This window comes from Passer montanus, unplaced genomic scaffold (genome assembly GCF_014805655.1).
Source record: "Passer montanus isolate IOZ18808 unplaced genomic scaffold, ASM1480565v1 scaffold127, whole genome shotgun sequence".
Classification (NCBI taxonomy): domain Eukaryota; kingdom Metazoa; phylum Chordata; class Aves; order Passeriformes; family Passeridae; genus Passer; species Passer montanus.
The window spans coordinates 1,321,303-1,344,613 of record NW_024359499.1 but is presented as its reverse complement, the minus strand read 5'-3'; the positions used below and the strand labels follow the sequence as shown (position 1 = coordinate 1,344,613).

Genomic DNA, 23,311 nt, shown 5'->3' with positions numbered 1-23,311 from the left:
GGGCAGCTCCTGCCCGTCCTGCAGTGCCAGGCTTCAGCAGCCTCGTGCTTCCCCTGCTCACCCCACACCCACTGCTGCCCTGCTCAGCTCTACAATGAGGAGATCCTGGACCTGTTCGACAGCACCCGCGACCCCGACGCGCGCCACCGCAAATCCAACATCAAAATCCACGAGGATGCCAGTGGGAGCATCTACACCACGGGGGTCACATCACGCCTCATCAGCTCACAGGATGAGGTGGGTGCAGGATGGGCAGACACAGAGCAGGGCGGGCAGCTGGGTGCCACTGGCCAGGGATGTGCTATGTGGGGACAGCCTTGGGGGGAGATCTCTCCCAGTGCAGTCCTGGGGGTGTTCTGGAAAAGGTCAGTGTGTCCCCTGAGCTGCACAGGGTCTGTCCTGACTCCCTAGAAGGGTGCTTTAAGGTTTCATTCCCTGCCTGGTGTCATTGCAGCTGATCCAGTGCCTAAAGCAAGGAGCTCTTTCCCGCACCACGGCCAGCACTCAGATGAACGTGCAGAGCTCCAGATCCCATGCCATCTTCACTATTTACCTGTGCCAGACCAGAGTGTGTGCCCGCCCAGAGCTGGTGAGATGTGATCCTGCCTCATGGCCAGGCTGTTCTTGGGTTCCATACCCAGGTGATGCATGAAGTTCCCTTGGGAAGGGGAGGGGGTTTGAAGTCTGGCAAAGGGAAGCAGGGATTTTTCTGTCTTCTTTCCAGTCATAGCCTGCATTAGGGTTTAATGGGAGCTGAGGGTGAGCTGATCCAAGGCAGGCTGGCTCAGAGCAAGCTGCTCTTGGGGTGCTGTCCCCATCTCTGAGGGGCTGGGACTCTGAAGGCCAGGGAGCCTCTGCCTGCTCCAGTTTGGGATGCTGACCCCTGGTGTGTCCCTGGCTGCAGGTGAATGAGGAGGTGAGCAGCCTTCTGGATGGATCCCAGCCTGCTGCTGAGTACGAGACCTTGACAGCCAAGTTTCACTTTGTGGACCTGGCTGGCTCGGAGAGGCTGAAGCGGACAGGTGCCACTGGCGAGAGAGCGAAGGAGGGCATCTCCATCAACTGTGGGCTGGTAGGCACCAGGCTCACCAGGGGGCAGGGGGTGGCAAGGCAAGGCCTGCCAGGGAAGCCTCTAACACTTCTGGGTCTTGCTTGGAGCTGCCCTGGGCTGCTGGGGTATGCTGTCGTGGCTGGGGTTTGTGCTGCCTGTGCCTGATGGTGAGAACACGCACAGTGACAGTGGTGGGGGCACAGCTCTGCCCCAAAGGAGACTCGTGCTGTGGGGAGGGGTACAGCTGGGCACAGGGGTGCAGCTCCCAAAAGGGTGAGATCTGCTAATCAGAGCTAAAAAACCCACTCTGGGGCTTGATGGTTCTTCTCAGTGCAGCATGGGAGAGAGGCACACCCAGGGAAGCACCACGCCTGCCCCTGGTGCAACCCAAACCTGTGCTACAGTGGGTGCCCCAGGCCTGAGGTGCTGTATCCTCAGCCAGGGCTGAATCTGGGGGGGCTTCCCTTTGTGTTGGTAGCTGGCCTTGGGGAATGTCATCAGTGCCCTTGGAGACCAGAGCAAGAAGGTCGTGCACGTGCCCTACCGTGACTCCAAGCTGACTCGCCTGCTGCAGGATTCCCTCGGGGGCAACAGGTAAGGGGGTCCCAGGTGGGGGCTGAGCTTGGGCCGAGAGCTGCAGGGGATGTCCCCCTGCCATGGGGCTGAGGGGGCTCTAGAGCTATGTAGGGGCTGTCTCAGGGCTCCAGTGGCTGCCTGGTGAGGAAGAGATGCTTTCTTCCAGGCAAGGCATGACTTTGCAGATGTAAAGACATCATCAGCCTCAGGTGCAGTTAGCAGCTTTGGCAGAATCAGCTCATGCAAAACCTTCCTGAGCCCTGACAGATCTGGGACTTGGCAAGTGATGGTGCCCAGAATGGGATTGAATTCCCTGCCTCTTCTCCAAAGAGGGAGGCATTGAGGAGGGGCTGCCTTTGCCCAGTGCTGTATGATGTGCTTGAGGGGTCTTGTGGCTGCTCTGGCTGTGGGAGGGATGAACCCAGTTCATACCTTGTTTTAAAACCCAGAAGGGCCCAGGATGGGCTTCCATCCAGGATGGGTGTGTGGGGTCAGTGCTCTGTGCTGAGTCCTGGGTTTGCACCTGCTGGGTTGCTGAGCTGTGCAGGGACTGTCTTTCACCCTGCCCTTGCATCCCCAAGCCAAACCATCATGATTGCCTGTGTGAGCCCCTCTGACCGGGATTTCATGGAGACCCTGAACACGCTCAAGTACGCTAACCGGGCTCGCAACATCAAGAACAAGGTGGTGGTGAACCAGGACAAGACGAGCCAGCAGATCAGCGCGCTGCGCGCCGAGATCGCCCGGCTGCAGATGGAGCTCATGGAGTACAAGGCAGTGAGTGGTGCCATGTCCTGCTGTGCCCAGCAAGGGAACCACTGCAGCCAGCTGTTCACTGCCCCCCAGTGGGATGGGAGAGAGAACTGGGAGAGTAACAGTGAGAAAATTCCTTGGTTTAGGTACAGTTTAAGAAGTAAAGCAAACTAAGGAACTCATTCCCCATGTCCCATCACAGGGAGGTGTTCAGCTATCCCCAGCCCAGCAGAGCTCTGTCAAGTGTAAAGTGACTTGGGACAGCACTCCAGGCATCCCCTGTTTCTGCTTCCTTCCCCCAGCTTTATATGCTGAGCATGACATCCTGTGGTTTGGGATATCCCTGTGGTGAGTGGGGGACAGCTGTCCTGGCTGTGTCCCCCCAGCTCCTTGTGCACCCCTGGCCCAACGCTGGTGGGGGCAGAACAGCTCCTGACTCAGCAGGAGCTAAATCATCCCTGTGGGATCCGTGCTGCTTTCAGCACAGATCCCAAACACAGCACCACACAAAAGCTGCTGTGAGGAAAATGAGCTCCACCAAAGGCAAACCCAGCTGATGGAGCAACCCTGGCGAGGAGGCAGAGACAGGTGCAGAAAGGCCCCTCCTTGTGTTTGAGTTTGGCAGGTTTAGTGGGACAGACCCTTCTGCCCCCATCCCCTGCCCCCCAGGAGAAACTGCTAGGAGGAGTCAGGAGGCTTAAGAAACAGGGTCTGAGCTCCTGCCTGTCAAGGCAGGACCTTGGCCAGGTTTTGGGGGTGGTAAGGCAGAGAGAAGCCCTGAAGCATCTCTCACCCTCTGCATGTTCAGCTCAGGCTTTCCTGGTCCCTAGCTTTGTCCCTGCTGTGTCTGGGGTTGCCCCCAGGGGTGCAGTGGTGGTGTCCCTGTGCCAGCCTGCCCTGCCCTCAGGCCCTCCCCTGCCGTGCCCCCAGGGTAAGCGGGTGATCGGGGAGGATGGCGCAGAGGGCTACAGCGACCTGTTCCGGGAGAACGCCATGCTGCAGAAGGAGAACAGCGCCCTGCGCATGCGCGTCAAGGCCATGCAGGAGGCCATCGACGCCATCAACAGCAGGGTCACCTACCTCATGAGCCAGGAGGCCAACCTGATGCTGGCCAAAGCAGGTGAGGCTGGGCTGGCACGTGGCACGCTGGGCCAGCCCGGGCAGCAGCAGGGCCAGGGGCTGTGGTACAGCAGCGTGTGCCTCTCCCCACTGCAGGTGACGGGAACGAAGCCATCGGCACCCTCATCCAGAACTACATCCGGGAGATCGAGGAGCTGAGGTGAGCGGGCACACAGCTGGGCACTCTGGGGCCAGGGGCTAGGGCTGGGTGGCTCACAGCTCAGTGCCTCCAGCATTGCTGGGGTGGACTGTAAGCACTGCTGCTGTGCAGGGTTGAAGGAGGCCCAGCCTTGGTGCCAGGTAGTGCTTTGGCTGTTGTTGTCCTTGGTGGGGCATTGATGGAGGTGGAGGTGCTGTTTGAAGTGCCTGGGGTCGTCCAGGGACTGCTGCCTCCCAAAGATGGGTCCATCCCAGTCTCTTGCTTAATCCTGGTACCCTGTCTGGCAGCATTGTGGCTTTCTGACCCATCATTAGGGGGAATGGCTTAGTAGTGACTCTGTCCTTGGCACACACCATGTTCAATCTGTAGAAGACTCCGGGAGAGTCTTCTGCAGGTTGAACATGATGCTGGCAGCATTGTGGCTTTCTGACCCATCATTAGGGGGAATGGCTTAGTAGTGACTCTGTCCTTGGCACACATCATGTTCAATCACATCATGTTCAATCTGTAGAAGAGCCCCTAGAGCCCCTTCCACTGCCTAAAGGAGGCTTATAAGAAAGAGGGAGAGTGTTGGATTTTTTTTTTTATTTTTAAGGTGGACAGATAGTGATAGGACAAGGGAAAATGGCTTTAAACTCAAAGTGGGGAGATTTAGATTAGAAGTTAGGAAGAAATTCTTCCCTGTGAGGGTGGTGAGGCAGTGGCACCAAAAGTGGCAGTTTGCCCAAAGCAGCTGTGGTTATTCCATATCTGTAAGTGTATGGAGCTTGGAGCAGCCTGGTCTAGTGGAAGGTGTTCCTGCCCCTTCCATAGCAGGAATGTGGAACGAGATGAGGTTTAAGGTCCCTTCCAGCCCAAACCACTCTGTGATTCTAAACCCAGGCAAGACCCACCCTGCAGGGCAGAGGGATGGCCCTCATTGACTGCTGTTTGCACTCCCCAGGACGAAGCTCCTGGAGAGCGAGTCCATGAACGAGTCCCTGCGCCGCAGCCTCTCGCGGGTGTCTGCCCGGCCCGCGTTCCCCGTGGGCTCCTCGCCGGGCGCGGGGCTAGCCGGGCTCTGCAGCCCCGCCGCCCCCCTGGACACCGAGGCCTCCGACGTGCTGCGAAGGGCCAAGCAGGACCTGGAGCGCCTGAAGAAGAAAGAGAGGCGGCAGCAGAGGAAGAGGTGTGGGGAGGTGTTGGCAAGGGGAGGCTGAGTCTGTCCCTGTGGGGTTGGGTCTCCTGTTTCCCCCAGCTCTGCTACACCAGAGCCCACACGCCTCATTCCCCTCCCAGCCCTGCCCTGCCCTTGGTCTCCTTTTCCCCGTCACGTAATTCCAGAGGCTGTTTTCCCCAAAGAGTCCAAAAGCAGGAGGGAGGGTGGCCCAGCAGAACCTCTCTCATGCTGGGACTCACCAGCCCCCTCTGTTCCCCCCAGCCCAGAGAAGGAGGCATTTAAGAAGAGGCAGAAACTGCAGCAGGACAACGGGGAGGAGACGGATGAGAATGAGGTGGAAGAGGTGAGTGGGCATCGTGCTCACACTGGGGGGATGTCTGGGTGGTGGAGCACTGAAATTGCCACACATGGGACAGGAACCAAGCTCAGCCTGGCCCTGAAGCAGGCTGGAAGGGTCGTTCTGCTGAGGACTCCATGCTGGAGCAGGGTGGAAGCTGGGTACACCCCAGTCAGCCTGAATGTAGAACGAGGAGTCCATGTTTTGGGGGGCTTGATTTCAATCAGCATAGATGAGTTGGGGTCAGCTGGGAAGGGATGGATGCAAGAATGGAAGGGTCAAATTGCTGTCCCTCTCAACAGTATGTGCTGGTCCAAAATGGTGCTGCAGCCCCTGGGCATCCTGTGTGGGAGGCCGAGTCCCACCTGGGGGCTGTGGCCCATTGCTGTAGGGTGAGCTCTGGTTTGGAGGAGGGAGAAGCTGTGGGCAGAAGGACAGACCATCCTGCTGGCTGAGATTAGGCACTCATCTCTTAGGAGGAGGAAGAACAGGATGAGAGTGGCTGTGAGGAAGAGGATGGGCGCGAGGATGAAGATGAGGACTCGGGCAGTGAAGAGAGCCTGGTGGACTCGGACTCGGATGCAGAGGAGAAGGGTAAAGTGGAGATCTGTGTGCAGCCATGGGCATGGAAGGGCACTTGCTGGTGTCTCTGGCAATGAGCTCTGCTCTTGGGGAGGCAGAGCTCACCATGCCCCAACCAAGTCTGTTGTGTAGGACTTTCAAGAGCCCCAGGGCTGCTGCAGTGCTCTTTGGGTGCTGCTGCTCCCCACAGTGGGGGTTCCCATCAGCTTCTCTGCCCTCTCCATGTGCTGTGACTCAGTGGGGCCGTGGAGGTGATGCTCCCCATGCCTCCCAGCCTGACTTTCTCCTCTGCCTCCAGCTGTGAATTTCCAGGCTGACCTGGCGGACCTGACCTGTGAGATTGAGATCAAGCAGAAGCTGATTGATGAGCTGGAGAACAGCCAGCGGCGTTTGCAGACCCTCAAGCACCAGTATGAGGAGAAGCTGATCCTACTGCAGAACAAGATTCGGGACACACAGCTGGAGCGGGACCGGGTCCTGCAAAACCTCAGTGAGAACTGCCTCACCCTTGGGATCCCATTCTCAGACCCCAGTTCCAGCTCAAGCCCAGCTAACTCTAAGTGAAAGCATCCACCCCTTGCTCTGGTAGAGCTTTGTCCATCCCCCTGCCTGTCCTTGAATCCCTGGCACCCCCAAGTCTCTGCTTGTCTTGCTGTGGGAGCAGCATCAGTCAGCTGCACAGCTCTGGACCCTGCTGGTACTGGAGAAGGGCGGCAAGGCAAAGCCTCTTCCAGCCTTGAGCACCACCTCATGAGCTGGGGGGATTCCTGGGGAAATGGAGAGGCAAAAGACCCAGTGGGGTGGCTGATCTCCAGGCTTAAATAGGGCAGGGTCACCCCTGTGTGTGGCTGTGGGTCCCAGTCTGCAGCCCTGCTCAGGCCAGCCGCTGTATCTGCACTCTGAGCTCTTCCAGAGGGCATTCCCAGACAGCCCCAGTTCACAAAGGGTGAGGGGGGCTCTGATGGGACAGGGAGGGGTGCAGTGCTTGGTGCCTCCAGGCAGGTATGTGGGTACAGGAGGATCCCGGGGTGCATGGCCCTAGCGAGCTCTCTCCCCACCCACCAGGCACCATGGAGTGCTACACAGAGGAGAAAGCCAACAAGATCAAGGCAGACTACGAGAAGCGGCTGAAGGAGATGAACCGGGACCTGCAGAAGCTGCAGGCAGCCCAGAAAGAGCACGCTCGCCTGCTCAAGAACCAGTCCCGCTACGAGCGCGAGCTGCGGAAGCTGCAGGCAGAAGTGGCCGAGATGAAGAAGGCAAAGGTACCTGGATGTGCCGGGGCAGGGGGGAATCCTGGACGAGCCCGGCTCCCGCGTGGAGCAGTGTTTGGCACTCTGGTGGCAAGCACAGAGCGTGTGTCTGCGGGGTGGGTGGTGGCCCGGGGCGGTGGCACAGCGGCCCCTGCTTGCAGGTGGCGCTGATGAAGCAGATGCGGGAGGAGCAGCAGCGGCGGCGGCTGGCCGAGACCAAGAGGAACCGCGAGATCGCGCAGCTCAAGAAGGAGCAGCGCCGGCAGGAGGTGAGAGCCTGCCTTGCCCCGTGCAGGGGCTGGTCTGGCTGGGGAGGGGCTGTTTGTGCTGCTCTGCCACTCCAGCTGCTCACACATACCTTGAAGCTTGGTGAAGCCTCGCTGGAGGTCCTGGCAGAGCACAGCTGGATGAGCAGCTCCCGAAGGCTTCCCACTGCTCCTGTTGGAGTTGTGGGGATGCTGTGGGAGGGGGGAATGTGCAACCAGAGCCAGCTCAAGGCTCATTGTTAGACTCAGGAGTGAGACTGTGCCAAAAGGAGCACTGGGACTGCAACCACGTCTGGGCTGGACCTCAGGGGTGTCTTTTTCTTTCTCACTCATGCAGTTCCAGATCAGGGCTCTGGAATCTCAGAAGCGACAGCAGGAAATAGTGCTGCGGAGGAAAACCCAGGAGGTGAGGAAAGGGGGTTTCCTCCACATAGCCCCCAGCTTCCATGGGGATCTGGGCCCCAGTTCTTGGCTCAGAGAAATCCCATCTTTCAGGCAATCTGGGCTGGCTTTGGGAATGGGGTCCCAAAAAGGACAATCTGGGCTGGCTTTGGGAATGGGATCTGCAAAAAGCAGGGAGAGGTTTTATGGCTCAGGAACCGGGTGGGAAATGGATGTAGGCAGCAGCAGAGTTCCCCATCCCAAGCAGCAGAGCTGGTGGCAGGGGTGGAGGGGGGAGAGGGAACTCCATGAGGGACAAAAGTCCCTGGGCTTTGCTGCTCTCAAACCTGTGGGGACCTGGGGGTGATGCCAACGGGTTTAGGCTGGGTGGGGCTGCCCAGCTGACACCCTCTCTGCTGTCCTTCCCGCGGGCAGGTGTCAGCGCTGCGCCGTCTGGCCAAGCCCATGTCAGAGCGGGTGGCAGGCAGGATGAGCCAGAAGCCGGCCATGATGGACTCGGGCGCGGAGGTCTCGGCCAGCACCACCTCCTCCGAGCCCGAGTCGGGCGCTCGCTCCGTCTCCAGCATCGTGCGCCAGTGGAACAGGAAGATCAACAACTTCCTGGGAGACCCCTCGTCCTCCATTAATGGGGCTCGGCCTGCCAGGTCAGGGCAGGGGCTGGCTGGTAGGGAGTGAGACATCCCAGGGACCCTCATGCCTGGCTTTTGGCTGGTGGTGGAGGTTGAAGGGTGGCTGCTTAGTGTCCACTGGAGCCATATTAAATCAGTGACCCTGTGATAAGCTGTGCTGGCACAGTGTGACTGTCACTTGGGCTTGAGCTCAAAGCTGGCCCTCCATGAGGATTAAATGTTGTGGCACAAACCCTGCTGGACTCATCTCTTGTCCTGCTTTACTAAGAGAAAAAGTTGGGCTATGTGGGAACAACACAGATGTATCCTCTGATTCTGGCCAGCCGGATCCTGGGGCAAGCCTAGTTCTCCAGCATGGTGTGGCCATCTGCCCAAATGCCTCTTCTTCCCTCTGGCTGTAGGAAGAAGTTCCCCAAGAAGGGGACGAGCCAGACCTTCAGCAAAGCTGCCCGCCTCAAGTGGCAGTCCCTGGAGCGGCGCATCTTCGACATTGTCATGCAGAGAATGACCATCGTCAACCTGGAGGCAGACATGGAGAGGCTCATCAAGGTGGCTGTAGCACTGGGGACAGAGAGGGCTGGGTGGTGGGTGCAGGACAGGGAGGTGGCCATGGGAACAGTGCTGATCCCCCTTCCCTTTTCCCCCAGAAACGTGAGGAGCTGTCGCTGCTGCAGGAGGCGTTGCTGGGCAAGCGGGCAAAGCTGCAGGCAGAGAGCCCCAAGGAGCAGAAGGGGCTGCAAGAGCTGAACGAGGAGATTGAGGTGCTGGGGGCCAACATTGACTATATCAACGACAGCATTTCAGACTGCCAGGCCACCATCATGCAGATTGAGGAGACCAAGGTGAGCAGTAGGGCTGGGTCTGGCTGGCAGGGAGAAAATGAGAGCATCCCTCTGTGGAAAGAGCACCCTTGGCCACTGCCAGCTGGGGCTGGGCTCTGCTCAGAGGAACCAGAGTCCTCTGAGCTGTCACTCTTGGTGGGGCTTCACCCACACAGTCACTTCTCGTTAGGTGATTAATTACAGAGAGGAGTTCTGGCAGGTCCTTGCATGTCTGTGGACAGGCTGCTGGTGTCCTGCTGCCCTGGAATTGTAGGGAAGCTGTGGCCCCCATTTGCCCACAGGGCTGGTGGTCACTTGTACCCATGGTTGTTGCTTCATGGACTGGAAACATCCTAGGAGGACTGGCTTTTCCCAGCAGAAGCCATCTAGATTTTGTGTCCAGTTGTGATACTGGGCATGCCACTGGGCAGCTCCCAGCTCCCCTCAATGCCTGCAGCCTGAAATGGAGCCTGTGTGCTGTCCCTGCCTTGTCCCCAGCTGTCACCTTGATTAGCAGAGAAGGACTGCTGTTAATTCACACTGGGCTTTGGGTTGTGGATTGGGTGAGCCTGGTGTCTGTTCTCTGTCTAGCTTTGTGTGGGAACCAGAATTTCTGTAGCAGTGCATAAGCCCTTCAGCGCTGGACAGTCCCATGGCTGGATCTCCCCAGTAGCCACTGGGCAGACTGGGGAGGGTGAGGGCTGCACTGGGCAGTGCTTGCAGGGTGATGGAAGTGCTGTGCTTGCCATGGAGACCCTTCCACCCATCCCAATCCAGCAGCAAAGCTACCCTGCTGCATGCAGCCCTTGTCTCTGTGTTTCAGGAGGAGCTGGACTCCACGGACACCTCGGTGGTGATCAGCTCCTGCTCCCTGGCCGAAGCCCGGCTGCTGCTGGACAACTTCCTGAAAGCCTCCATCGACAAGGTGTGGGGCAGGGCTGGGTGTGCATGTGTCACAGGGTTTCTTCCTGGCTGCCACCTGGTGGCAAGGACCTGTGGCACCCTCCTGAGTGCCGGCGTTGCTCGTGCAGGGGCTGCAGGTGGCCCAGAAGGAGGCGCAGATCCGGCTGCTGGAGGGGCGGCTGCGGCAGTCGGACGTGGCCAGCTCCTCGCAGAACCACGCCCTGCTGGACGCCCTGAGGGAGAAGGCTGAGTCCCACCCCGAGCTGCAGGCACTGATCCACAACGTCCAGCAAGGTGGGGCCGGAGGCAGGTGCATCTTCAGGCCAGCTGTGCTGCCTGTGTGCTGGGTGCCCACCCGTACTGGTTCTCCAGAAAGCATCTGGAGGTGCTGTGGCTGCGACCCTGCCCAAGGGCCATGTTGGGTGGGAGCGTGTGCCCTGGCCATGGATAATAGGGACCAGGACTGGGTCACCCCCCCATGCCTTCCTGGCCAGGGATAACAGGGACCAGGAGTGGGTCACCCCCCATGTTTTCCTGGCCATGGATAACAGGGACCAGGACTGGGTCACCCCCACGCCTTCCTGGGATGTCCCCTCTACTGCAGGGTTTGGATGGGGCTGGTGACAGTGGTGACCCCCTCTGGGTCCCCTCTGCTGATGCACTGTCTCCCTCTCACAGAGAATGGCTACACCAGCACAGATGAGGAAGTTTCAGAGTTCAGCCTGGCCTCAGATGGGAGGTGAGCACCCAGCCTGGCACTGCCTGAGGTGGTGGTGGCTGGGGCACAATGTCTGGTGCCATTTATGGACCTCGTAGAGGGGCATGGATGAACAAAGCCCCACCTGAGTTTTTCTGTGGTGCCCAGCCCTTGGTGGGGGGAGCAGGATGTGTCTTGGACATGAGCAGGGAGTGAAGGCTTGGTAATTCCTTGGAGAAAGGGTGCTGGGGGGCAGAGGGTGACCCAAGGAGTCTGGTGGACCAGTGGCACCAGCTTTCTGAAGAGAGTTTGGCACTGGAGATCCATCTTGGCTCCTTTCTCCTTGCAGCATCTCCCAGTCTTTCACCATGAAGGGCTCAGCAAGCCAGGATGACTTCAAGTTCAAGGTTAGTGGGCCTTTTTGTGTGGCCTGGTCACAGAGGCTGGGAGGGGGGATGGAAGGATGTTCAGTGATGCTTCAGGCCTCTGCTCTGCAGTCTGAACCTTGGGGAGCCAGGCTTGGCTTAAGGCAGTATGGCTGCTCTCTGGATGGGCAGAACCAAGGTCTCCTGGTACAGTGGTCCTGTCCTGGAGCACCAGAGACTTGGGAAACACCCACCACACAAGGCAGTACCTTCCAGATCTGAGTATCACTGAGGATGTCCCCGTGGAGGAAAGCAGCCATTGTTCTGTACAGGCTGTCATGTTTGCTGGAGAGCTGGCTGTGATGGGCATCCCAGTGGCACATGGGGGAGCTGGTTTGTGGCCAGAGAGCACAAACTCTTCCAGCCCACATCTGCTGCCACTGCCCCCCGTGCTGCCCACCCTGAGCCCTCTGCCCTGCTCTAGGGAGAGCCCAAGCTTTCGGGGCAGATGAAGGCAGTGTCAGCCGAGTGTCTGGGACCCACGCTGGACGTCTCCACCAAGAACATCACCAAATCCTTGGCATCCCTCATGGAGATCAAAGAGGACGGGATCGGCTTCTCCATCCGGGACCCCTACTACAAGGAGAAGGTGTCGCGCACCATCAGCCTGCCCACGCGAGGCAGCACCTTGTGAGCATGGCACGAGGGTCGGGGAGGCTCAAGGAGGCCTGGGCCTGGGGAAGCTGGGCCTGTGGAGGTGCAGAGAGGTGAAGGGGAGCCCAATTCTGCATCTGTCCATGCTTGGCTACAGCATGTAGTGGTGAATTTCCTCAGTGGGGCTTGGAGAGCGTAGGAGTATTGTTGGTGTCCTTTGAAGAGGAGAGGAGGATACTTCAGGAGCAGGGAAAGAAGGGGGAGGTCCCCAACTCTCTGCTCTGGGTTATCAGCCTTTTTGAAGGTGTCTTGGGTTGCCAAAGGCCTCTGCACTTGTGGGCTGCCACGAGATTGTGACTCCAGCCCGATCTCTTGTTTGCTCTTCTGGGGGAGGACAGAGGTGTTCAGTGTGGAGGGATCCTGGTGCAGGGGCAGGCACCCACTCTGCTTTGTTCCCCTGCTGCAGTCCCAGGCAGTCCCGGGGCTCGGACACTTCGCCTCTGACACGGCGGAAATCCTACGACCGCGGGCAACCTGCCAGGTGAGCTTGGGAGGATCAGTGACATGGGCAGGGGGTGCTGTGTGGCCCAGGACTCTTTCTGGTGCCAGTCAGATGCCAGATGAGCAGTTCCCAAGTCACGTGTCACTCTGATCCTTTGGCTCAGGCCTACAGACATTGGCTTCACACCACCCTCATCCCCACCCACCCGTCCGCGCAACGACCGCAACGTCTTCTCCCGTCTCACGAGCACCCAGAGCCAGGGATCTGCCTTGGACAAGTAAGTCCTGCTGGGGTGAGAGTGTCTGAGCGAGGGGAGCCCAGGCCAGGATAGCACATGGCATGTACTGAGTCCTGTGGAGAACACCAGGGCTTGGATTGGCTCCAGCCAGTGCCCTGTCACCACTTCACCTCCCTGCTGCTCCCTGTGATGGAGCAGCTGCCATGCCAGGGCTGTGCTCCTGCCCACTGTGCCCCTCTGAGCTCACAGTCCTGGCCTCTGCCTGCAGACAGGGTGGTGCCTGACTTGGACTCCTGGAAAGACGAGGGAGCAGGATGGGGTGAGGGGATGAGGGCTCAAAGGAAGCTGATGGACTGGCATCCAGCCACAAATGCTGCTCCAGCCTCTCCTGGCAGCTGGGCTGCTCTGCTCAAGTGCTGCTCTGGGCTTGCTAGCAGCGCTGGTGTTCCCTGATGGAGACCTGCTCTCTGATCCTCACACGCCCTCCTGCTCTTCTGCTCTCCCTTGGTTCTCCATGTGTGCTTCTCCTTCTCCCTCCCTCCACTCCTTCTCTCTGTCCTACATGGCTTGGATGCAATAACAATCTTCCACCTCTGACTCCACCGCTGCCTTCTCTAGTCTGGGTTTTCTCTCCCATAATCCTGCTAATTTTCTGCCCCTAGGTCTGATGACAGCGATTCCTCTGTCTCGGAGGTGCTGAGGTATAGACAACTTTCTATTTATTATCCCTTCCTCCGCTCCTCCTTCTCTCTGTCAGATGCCTGCTCTCCCTGTCCCTGCATGCTCTGCCTGCAGCTTGCTGCTCTCCCCCCATCCCAGCTGTGTGTCTGTCCCCCCTGGCATGCCACCTCTGGTGCCTGATGCTGTCCCTCAGCTGCAAGTCCAAACTGTTCCTGCTTGGATTAGCCCTTGGTGCGTGGTGCTGGGCTCACTAATGGGTGCTGGCTGCTTTGGGTTGGCAGCATGTCCTCCTCCAGCTCTGATGGTTTCTTGCCAGCATGAGGCCACCATGTGCCACCCCTTCCCCAGCTCTCCAGCAGGATGGTGACATGATGGGGAAGGGTGCTTGCAGTACGTCCCTTGTGCAAGCTTCTTCCAGGCAGTTATCTCAGGTTCACCTTGTGCCTGGTTGTGCTGAGTTGGAAAAGGTCAGTCTCTTTCCTAAATAAGTCAGATTGTGGTGCAGAGCTCAGCCTTGAAGTTAAGGTTCTCCTGGGCTTCTCTCCCTGCATCCTCCTCAATACAGAGGTTTCTCAGAACAAGGGCCACATTTCCCCCATCCTTTAGAAACTTTGCAGCCTTCCAGTGCCTAAAGGGGCTTGTAACAAAGAGGAAGAGCCACTTTTTACATGGGCAAATAGTGACAGGACAAGGGGGAACAGTTTAAAACTGAAAGAGGAGAGATTTGGACTAGATGTTAGGAAGAAATTCTTCCCTCTGAGGATGAGCAGGCCCTGGCACAGGGTGCTCAGAGCACCTGTGGCTGCCCCTGGATCCCTGGAAGTGTCCAAGGCCAGGTTGGATGGGGCTTGGAGCCACCTGGTCTAGTCTAAGGTGTCCCTTCTCATGGCACAGGCATGGAATGAGATGGTGTCTAAAGTCCCTTCCAACCCAAACAATTCCATGATTCCATGATCAGCCCTCCAGCATCCAGGTGTCCCCTCCCTCTGCCTGTGCCTTGAGCTCCTGCAGGCCCCTATCACTGCAGAAGTGACACCAGACCAGTCTGAGAGGGTCACCCTGGGCAGTTTGTAGGAGGGAGCCACTCAAAGTCCGTGGAAGATGCAGTGCAGGGATTTCCCCTTGGATCCAGTGCTGCTTTGAGGCTGGTGGAAGCACTGGGGGTGAGGGGAGGGCTGCTGGCTTGGCATTGGTAAGTGCAGAGCTGAGGAACATCACATGCATGTTTGATTTCCAAACCCAATTAATGACTCTGTGCTTGTCCTCACAACTAATGCAAACCTTGCCCTTCTCTAGCCCCATGCATCAGTTTCCCTGCCTGTAAGAAAAAACTAGCACAACTTTGGGTGTTGTCGCTGTGCTTGATGAGCAGGCACATGGGGGTCACACACAGGAGGGGCAGGCTGGTGGTCCTCAGCACCCTGAGCACGTCTGAAGTGGAGGGGATTGGCAGATGTGTCCCCCAGGACACTCAGCAGTGCTCCTGGGCAGCAGGATTGGCAGGGGTAGGTGCTCTCCTGCCCAGAGCCAGCAGTGGGGGCAGGAACAGCCATTGCAGCAGGGACATGGGGGCAGAGGCTGGTGCTGCCCTTTGTCACCCTTGTGATCTGTGTAAAGGAGTGAGGCCCTGTCTTCAAATGCCACCAGCCAAAGGGTGACAGCCTCCAAGGGATGGGGGTGCTGGTACTGGTACTCTGAAACATTATCCCAGCAGAGCTTCAGGCTGGAGAGTGCACAAATGGACTCAGGGGCCAAGGGGCTGAGTCTCCTGAACAGTCCTGGGTCTGTGCTGGTGAGGCAGGAGAGGTTTGGGGGGAGAGCAGAGGTCACTGGGCAGCCTCCCCCTTTCCCTGTCTGGTGGCAGGGGGTGCCCATGGGGACATTCTGGGGTTTCCACAGACCTCACCTCAGACAGGCCACGTTCAGCTGGAGCAGCCTGCCTCAGTGCTGGGCAGTGGGAGGTGCTTGGTGTGAGACAGCTGGTGTTGTTCCATGCCCTGGCACTGTGGGCACCGTGCCTCTCCACCCCGCACTGTAGCTGTTCTCTCTCTCCTGTGAAGGGGCATCATTAACCCCGTGGGTGGCACCAAGAATGCCCGGACAGCCCCGCTGCAGTGTGTCTCGGTGGCAGAGGGACACACCAAGCCTGTGCTCTGCCTGGATGCCACCGATGAGCTGCTCTTCACCGGGTCCAAAGGTGGGTGATGGCCAGAGGGGCAGGGAGGATGCAGATGCTGTGGGAGCAGGTTGGCATTGGGAGCACGGGAAGTGTTGGCACTACAGGGGTGGTCCCTGTCTTCAGTGTTGAGCCCTGCCCTGCCCCTGTGCTGGGGCTGGCTGGCTCCTTTCCTCTGGCCCTGTGGGTGGGGGGACGTGCTCAGAAGGCGTATTGTCCCCATGCCACCGTGCCCTGGGAGGTGACACCCCCAACACTCCTGGGCTTGTTCTTCCTCCCACAGACCGCAGCTGCAAAATGTGGAACCTGGTGACAGGCCAGGAAATCGCCTCTCTCAAGGGCCACCCGAACAACGTGGTTTCCATCAAGTACTGCAGCCACACGGGGCTGGTGTTCACCGTGTCCACGTCCTACATCAAGGTGTGGGACATCCGCGACTCCGCCCGCTGCATCCGCACCCTCACGTACGTGCAGCCCAGGCACCCTGGGCTTCTCTGCCTTTGCAGAAGCCATTTCCAGAACCTGCAGGGGCTGGGACATGGCCAGGTACAGCTCCTTAGTGCCAGTTTGCAGTGCTGCGTCCCCAGGGAGCAGGGAGGCTGGGAGAGGTTGGGGTGAGGGGACTCATGGGGACCTCCTGCAGCAAAGACTCAGGGTCACGAAATCACAGGATATGCTGAGTTGGAAGGGACCCATCAGGATCATCAAGCCCAGCTCCTGGCCTTGTGCAGGACACACCAACAATCCTGCCCTGTGTCTGGGAGCATTGTTCAAACACTTCTTGAGCTCAGACAGGCTCGGAGCTGTGCCCATTTCCTGGGGAGCCTCTTCAGTGCCCCAGCACCCTCTGGGGGAAAAACCTTTCCTAACATCCAAACTAAACATTTCCCAGCTCAGCTCCAGCCACTCCCATGAGTCCTGCCACATCATGAGAGGAAATAGATCAGTACCTGCCCCTCTGCTGCCCCTCATGAGGACGTTGAAGACCCCAGTGAGGTTTCCCCTCAGTCTCCTCAGTTGAACAAACCAAGTGACCTCAGCTGCCCCTCATGAGGCTTCTCCTCCAGACTCTTCACCATTCTCCTGGCCCTCCTTAGGATGCTCTCCAATGGCTTCATGTCTTTTTTATATTGTGGTGCTCAAAACTGCACCAAGGACTTGAGGTGAGGCTCTCCCAGAGCAGGGCAGGACAATCCCCTCCCTTGCCCAGCTGGCCGTGCTATGCCTGGTGTGTCCAGCACGTGGATGTCCCTCCTGGCTGCCAGGGCACTGCTGACTCACATACACTGACCAGGATGCCCAGGTCCCTTCCCACAGCTGCTCTCCAGCCTCTGTTCCCTGCTGTATCCACACAGCCAAGGTTGTTGTGTCCCAGGTGCAGAATCCAGCACTTGTTCAGGGTCTGGAGCTTTGGAGAGATTTTGCAGCTGTTCTGGGGATGGTCAGGAGAGCTGGCAGCTCCAGCAGGGGGGCACAGCCCCAAACAGCATAGTGCCTGGGTAAATCACAGGCTCTTTAGTGGGAAACCTGGGTCTCCGTGAGGAGTTTGAGGACCAGAAGGGAGCGTGGAACAGACTGGAGCTGTGGCTGCCAGTCTGGAGTAGGGCTCAAAGGTTGGGACAGTATGGTAGGTCAGAGTTACCCACTTGCCTTTGCAGGCTGAGCACTGGCCTGTGGGACAAGGCTCCTGTTGGTCCCATTGTGGCCAGAGGGACAGGGACACTTCAAGGCTTTCCTCAGTGTGGGACCCAGCTGTGCCAGCCTGGAGCCAGCCCTGTGGTTCCTCAGAGGCTCTGGTCTCATCCTCCCTGATGCCTCAGGTTTTGGCTTTTCTATTTTTCAGATTCTGTGCTGCTTTAGTGTGTGGGTCTGGGTTCACATTAGGGGATGGTGAGCTCTCTGCACAGAGCAGGGAGACAAAACAATTCCTTCTCTAGCTGGGGACCAAGGACAAATGATCCAAATTTCAGGCCCAAGAGCACAAATAATGTGGGCTGAAGAGAGAAATACAAGAAGGATGGGACTTCATGGGCTAAAGCTGGAATTGGACAATTAACTCCAATATGCAAATGGACCAAAACTTATAAAAGTGAGAGACGCCATGACCTGTCATCCATTTTGTGGCCATTTTGGGTCACCTGGGGTGTAGCCCTGCCTGGTGTTGGAATACAGGCCCCTCAGGGAACAGGCCTGGAGGGAAATCCAAGCACAAGGATTGAACTGAAACCCCTGGAAAAACTGAGGTGTATATAAAGCTACAAAGTGAAATAGAAATATAGATTTAGAATATAGATTTTAGCTTTTAGTAGAAACTCATACTAAGTGCCTTCAGTATCAAAAAAGCTGCAATAGAGAATAAAAGCTTTTTTGTCTTTAGGCACAGTTCTACCACAGTAGTGATATTTCTATAAGGTTACTTTGCCCCAGACAAAATCTAAACTGCTGGGCTCTTGTGCTGCCCAAGGTGGATCTATTGAGGCCTCCTAATAAATCCCTATTTTATTCTTTAGCTCTGTCTAGGCTCTGTTCAGCCTTGACAAGGCATCACCTGTGGTAATCACATATTCTCTGAACAGAGAGAGACAGCTCTCTCCCAGGATTTTCCTGGGAAGCTGTGAGAAGGCTCAGAGAAAAGAATGAGAAACAGTTCTTATCTCCACTTGCTGCACCTGTCATTGTGCACATGTGGAATGTGTTATGGAGATTTGTTTACCAAAGGGTGATTTCTTAATTGGCCACTGGTGATGGTGTTTTGGATTCAAGGACCAGTTAGGTCAGAGCTGTATTGGACAGTCTGCAAGGGCAGTGGGGGTCTGATGGCTCGACCTGGATGCCACAACCTTCCCAGAGAGGTCCCCCAAGAGACAACTTTCTAGGGGTCTGAGGCACTCCTTCAGCTGCTGGGTAACCTCAGCAAGGGGCAGGCAGCTCAGCTCTGAGCAGTGATTCCAGCTCTGAGCAGTGATTTCAGCTCTGCCTTGCAAGGTGTACCCACGCCAACACAGGGACAAAGAGACAGGAGCACCGTGTGGTTGTTCTGCACAGTTCCTTTATTCCAGCACCCTGCAAATGTATTGGACAGTCTGCAAGGGCAGTGGGGGTCTGATGGCTCGACCTGGATGCCACAACCTTCCCAGAGAGGTCCCCCAAGAGACAACTTTCTAGGGGTCTGAGGCACTCCTTCAGCTGCTGGGTAACCTCAGCAAGGGGCAGGCAGCTCAGCTCTGAGCAGTGATTCCAGCTCTCAGTGATTCCAGCTCTGAGCAGTGATTCCAGCTCTGCCTTGCAAGGTGTACCCACGCCAACACAGGGATGAAGAGACAGGAGCACCGTGTGGTTGTTCTGCACAGTTCCTTTATTCCAGCACCCTGCAAAGGAGGCCAGGGACAGCAGCTCTCCCCTGAACAGGGCAGAAACTGCTGGGGGTTTTATGGGGAAAAGTGGGGGTGGTACAAAGGGGGAAAACCAATCAGTCCCAACAAATCTACAGGGGGTTCCAAAGCATGGTGGGAACTCACCATGACCACGGAGGATTTCTCAATCCAGGAGAGTTTGAGAAGATTTTGTCATAGTCCATTAAAGGGATATCTTTCCAAGGGAGAGGGCTGGCATGCCCATCTGTCTCCACAGATGGGTTTTTTCTTAATAGTACAATATAGTATTATAGTAATATCAGGGTGCCCCCATCACAGAAATGATTGACATCTGACTCCAAGGCTTCGGAATGCTGAACACTTGCTTTATTATACTATATTGCACTATGTCTATATTACAAAGATTGCTAAAGAATACTAAAGGAAACTCACGACTGACTTTTGACAATTGGGCAACAGCTTTGTGTGATTGGCCAAGGAAACAAAACAATCCTCAGCAGAATCCAATTACCAAATTCCTTCAGGTAAACAATATCCTAACGCATTCCACGTGTGCAAAACAACAGGAGCAGAGAATAGAGATGAGAATTGTTTTTCTCCTCTCTGGTGCTTCTCTCTGCCTTTCCCAGAAAGTCCTTGGGAGAGTGATAAAGTTGTGGAATGGGGAGGTGGTGCAGTCACCATCCCTGGGGTGTTTAACAAAGCCTGGATGGGGCACTGGGTGCCAGGGTTTAGTTGAGGTGTTGGGGCTGGGCTGGACTCGATGATCTTCGAGGTCTCTTCCAACCTGGCCATTCTGCGATTCTGTGATAAAGCGATTGATCAGCCTCCTGCAATCACGGAGTCAGTGCTAATTACTCCCCGGCAGGTACGATACATCACCCCTTTGAACTCTGCTCCCTTCAGGTCGTCCGGCCAGGTGATCTCTGGGGACGCGTGTGCCGGGACCAGCAGCCGCACGGTGAGCAGCGTGCAGGGGGAGCACCAGATCAACCAGATCGCGCTGAACCCCTCGGGCACCGCGCTCTACGCGGCCGCCGGCAACGCCGTGCGCGTCTGGGAGCTGAGCAGGTGAGGCTGAGCTGGGCACAGCTGGGGCTCGGGGCAGCTGGAATGATCCCAGGGGAAATTAAAGCCTTTTTCACAGTGCAAGGTGCCTGGAATAAAGGTTTTCAGGATGCTTTCCTATGGGACTGTAGTGGTTTTGGTTTAAAAAGATTTTTTTAAGATTTAAGATTTTCTTAAATCTTAAATTTAAGATTTTTTAATTTAATGTTTAAGATTTTCAATTTTAAAAATTTTAAGATTTAAGACCATAAATCTTAATTTAAGAATTGAAGATTAATTTAAGATTTAAATTTAAGATTTTCTTAAATTTACGATTATAAAAAAATCTTAAATTTAAGATTTTTAAATTTAAAATTTGTGATTTAATTTTTTTAATGTTAAGATTTTTTAAGATCACAAATCTTAATTTAAAAATTAAAGATTAATTTAAGATTTAAATTTAAGATTTTCTTAAAGGTAAGATTTTCTTAAATCTTAAATTTAAGATTTTTAAATTTAAAAATTAAGATTTTAATTTATTTTAATTGATATCTTTAAGATCATAAATCTTAATTTAGGATTAAAAGAATTTTTTAAAAAAATTCTTAAGATTTAAGATTTGTAAATTTAAGACTTACAGTTGTGACCCAAGGGGTGATGAGCAGTCTGTGCTCTGCAGCCAGATGTTGGCACACACTCAGGCTGTAGTATATTTAATTAGTATATTTAATTAAAGTAGTTTAATTAAAAGTATAAAATACCACAAAATAAAAAACTTAAAATATAAAGTTTTAAAATATAGGAATATATATAGATCAAGATAAAAGTTTTAGAACATAAACTAGTTCTTCTTCACCTTCGTCTTCATAAGTTTAAGTAGTATTTTATAATTAGACAAAAAAGTCTACTTTGCAGACTTCAAATAATTAATTACTAAATTAAAAGTAAAAATAATTTAGATATAATTTCTTAATTACACAATTTAACCTTATAACAAAAAATAATTAACCCTTTTGTACCTTATTAGTAAAATATTACAAAACTACTACAACTACTCACTACCTGTGAGACTAGTAACATAAATTTAAAAAAAATAAACATTTAAATGTAAACACAAACTATCATCTCATGTACCTTCAATCCAAATCACAAAAAACAGCATTTTAGTGCTGCCCTGTGTGAGGACACCTGTTAAAGTCAAGACCTCCCTGAAGAAACAGAGATTACGTACAGATGTAAGCTAGGAAAAATAAATCCCCAGAATCAAAAAAAAATAAAAGACCCTCAAAAATCTCTAAAAACCAGTGAAACAGTTTGAACCAAAACGTAAATACTAAACCCAGGCTGCACACCCAGCTGTTGGCACACCCCGAGGCTGCCCTCCTCCCCTGGATCCCGGGCACTGGGCTCTCCCTGCCCGCTCCCCTGGCGGGCACAGCCCGGGCTGGGCATGGGAGCGCCCTGGGGAGCAGCTCAGCACAGCAGGGGCTGAGCTGTGCCCTCACTGCCAGGCTGCAGCCCGTGGGGAAGCTCAGTGGCCACATCGGGCCCGTGATGTGCCTGACCGTGAACCAGACGGCGAGCAACCACGACCTGGTGGTCACAGGCTCCAAGGATCACTACGTCAAGGTACTCTGCTCCTTGGGGAGCAGCACCCCGAGTCCTGTAGGGAAGCCCAGATGTTGGGAACCCCTCGCTCTTCTCTCCTCCTGAAAGCTGAGCCCAGATTCTGTTTTCACCTCTGCATGTGAGGTTTTCACTTTTTCCCTCTTCCCAAGTCTTGCTTTTTGCTTGGTGCACAATGCACCTTTGGAGATGAAGTTGCATTTCTCTCATGCATCAGACGCTCTGGCTGGGATTTGCATGTGAGGGCTGACCCAGATGAGCAGTTCACCCTGTTCTGCTCAATTATCCTCCCCTGATAAAGATGCCTTGTGCCTGCTCAGTCACAGCTCCAGCACAGCAGGAGCCTGTCCCTTCCTTTCAGGTTTTAGCAGCTTGAATTAGAGCTGTCTCCAGGGAAGTGAGGAGGGGTGGTGAGATGGTGAGGCAGGATCCCCCTCAGCTGTCAGCCTGGCTCCAGAGGAGTGTGAAGGCTCACCATGAGTAAAATGCAGCAGATTGGGGCTGTCTTTGGTGGCAGATCTCCTCTGCTTGTGGCAGGACCCTCAGCCCCAACAGCCTCCAGTAGCCCATGCCCAATCCCATTTCCAGCATCTCTAGGTGCCCTGAGCCTGGGACATGGAGGGTGGTGGCCAAACTCCCCAGGGGAGGGAGTCCCCAGTGCCATCTGTGGTTGTTACCTGCTGCTCTTCCCCAGGTGTTTGAGATCACGGAGGGCATGGTGGGCAATATTGGCCCCACTCACAACTTCGAGCCCCCTCACTACGATGGCATCGAGTGCCTGGCCATCCAGGGAGATGTCCTCTTCAGTGGCTCCAGGGACAACGGCATAAAGAAGTGGGATCTGGAGCAGCAGGAACTTATCCAGGTCTGGAGGGGAGCACAGGGCAGAGGGGGGTGCTGCTGGGACCTGGGGGGGTATCCAGGACCTTAGTGCCAGTGGAGCTCCCCAGGGAGGGCACTCCCAGGGCTGGGCCGTGTGTGGGTGAGGGGGTGCTGTGCCCCCATAATTTGTCCAGCAGGTGCTTGGGATTGCTGGCTCTCCTTCAGACAGGCTGGGGCATCAGATCCAGTGTGGGTTCTTGTGTTCCACCCTGAATTCTGGGTGGAATTCAGAATTCCTGAATTGTCTCCTGCCCAAGGGAGAAACCAAGCCATGATTTTGAGCCCACACCCTTGGCTCCTACCTGGGCACCACCAGTTCCATAGTCCCAGTCAGTCCCAGGGCGTCAGTGAGGAGCTGAGCTCCCTCAGACAGGGAGCACCAGGATGGGTGCTTGAGGCTGCCCGTGGTGCTGCAGATGAGGTTGGTCATGGCTGTGCTCTGTGCCTGCAGCAAATCCCCAATGCCCACAAGGACTGGGTCTGTGCCCTGGCCTTCATCCCCGGCCGCCCCATGGTGCTGAGCGCCTGCCGAGGAGGCGTCATCAAAGTCTGGAACGTGGACACCTTCACCCCAGTCGGGGAGATCAAGGGGCACGAGAGCCCCATCAACGCCATCTGCACCAACTCCAAGCACATCTTCACTGCCTCCAGGTGAGCCCTGGGCATTCTGCCCCCGTGGCCCCTGGGAAGGGGGAGACCCTGGGTTTGAGCTGTCACCCCTGGGCCTGGGTGGGTGCTGGGTGAGCAGGGAGCGGGGAGGGAATTGCAGCTTTTTAGTCCCTCTACTCCTTCATCTCCTTCTGCCCACTGTAGCCTGCCCATGGCCAGGCCTGCCCACTGCAGTGCCAAGAGCTGTCCCTGGCCACCCCCTGCCCACGCTCTGGTGATGCCCTGGGTCACTCCCCACGCAGGGACCCCTCTCCCTCGGGGCTGGGCATTGTCTGCTGCTCTCGGGGAGCTCTTCAGCAGCAAGACTCTGATATCCTCTTTTCGACCCTGTCCCTTTTCTCCCTTCCTTTTTCTCTGTCTCTCTCTGCCTCTCCTTCTCCCCACCTCCC

At 55.7% G+C, this 23,311-nt stretch overlaps 1 protein-coding gene across 1 annotated transcript in view; it reads left to right on the top strand.

Moving 5' to 3' along the window:
- Window positions 1-23,311, top strand: part of KIF21B (kinesin family member 21B) — a 34,767-nt gene that overhangs the window by 2,819 nt on the left and 8,637 nt on the right. The window contains exons 3-33 of the mRNA XM_039698544.1: window positions 88-237; window positions 455-589; window positions 905-1,072; window positions 1,530-1,645; window positions 2,209-2,404; window positions 3,311-3,500; window positions 3,596-3,659; window positions 4,603-4,827; window positions 5,080-5,161; window positions 5,632-5,749; window positions 6,036-6,227; window positions 6,803-7,002; window positions 7,152-7,259; window positions 7,594-7,662; window positions 8,073-8,302; window positions 8,689-8,836; window positions 8,935-9,129; window positions 9,932-10,033; window positions 10,140-10,305; window positions 10,690-10,750; window positions 11,058-11,115; window positions 11,558-11,763; window positions 12,194-12,268; window positions 12,393-12,506; window positions 13,130-13,168; window positions 15,209-15,345; window positions 15,608-15,788; window positions 19,605-19,769; window positions 21,257-21,374; window positions 22,066-22,236; window positions 22,705-22,904. Of these exons, the coding sequence (XP_039554478.1) occupies window positions 88-237; window positions 455-589; window positions 905-1,072; window positions 1,530-1,645; window positions 2,209-2,404; window positions 3,311-3,500; window positions 3,596-3,659; window positions 4,603-4,827; window positions 5,080-5,161; window positions 5,632-5,749; window positions 6,036-6,227; window positions 6,803-7,002; window positions 7,152-7,259; window positions 7,594-7,662; window positions 8,073-8,302; window positions 8,689-8,836; window positions 8,935-9,129; window positions 9,932-10,033; window positions 10,140-10,305; window positions 10,690-10,750; window positions 11,058-11,115; window positions 11,558-11,763; window positions 12,194-12,268; window positions 12,393-12,506; window positions 13,130-13,168; window positions 15,209-15,345; window positions 15,608-15,788; window positions 19,605-19,769; window positions 21,257-21,374; window positions 22,066-22,236; window positions 22,705-22,904 (4,379 nt within the window). The remainder of the gene's footprint in view (window positions 1-87; window positions 238-454; window positions 590-904; window positions 1,073-1,529; window positions 1,646-2,208; window positions 2,405-3,310; window positions 3,501-3,595; window positions 3,660-4,602; window positions 4,828-5,079; window positions 5,162-5,631; window positions 5,750-6,035; window positions 6,228-6,802; window positions 7,003-7,151; window positions 7,260-7,593; window positions 7,663-8,072; window positions 8,303-8,688; window positions 8,837-8,934; window positions 9,130-9,931; window positions 10,034-10,139; window positions 10,306-10,689; window positions 10,751-11,057; window positions 11,116-11,557; window positions 11,764-12,193; window positions 12,269-12,392; window positions 12,507-13,129; window positions 13,169-15,208; window positions 15,346-15,607; window positions 15,789-19,604; window positions 19,770-21,256; window positions 21,375-22,065; window positions 22,237-22,704; window positions 22,905-23,311) is intronic.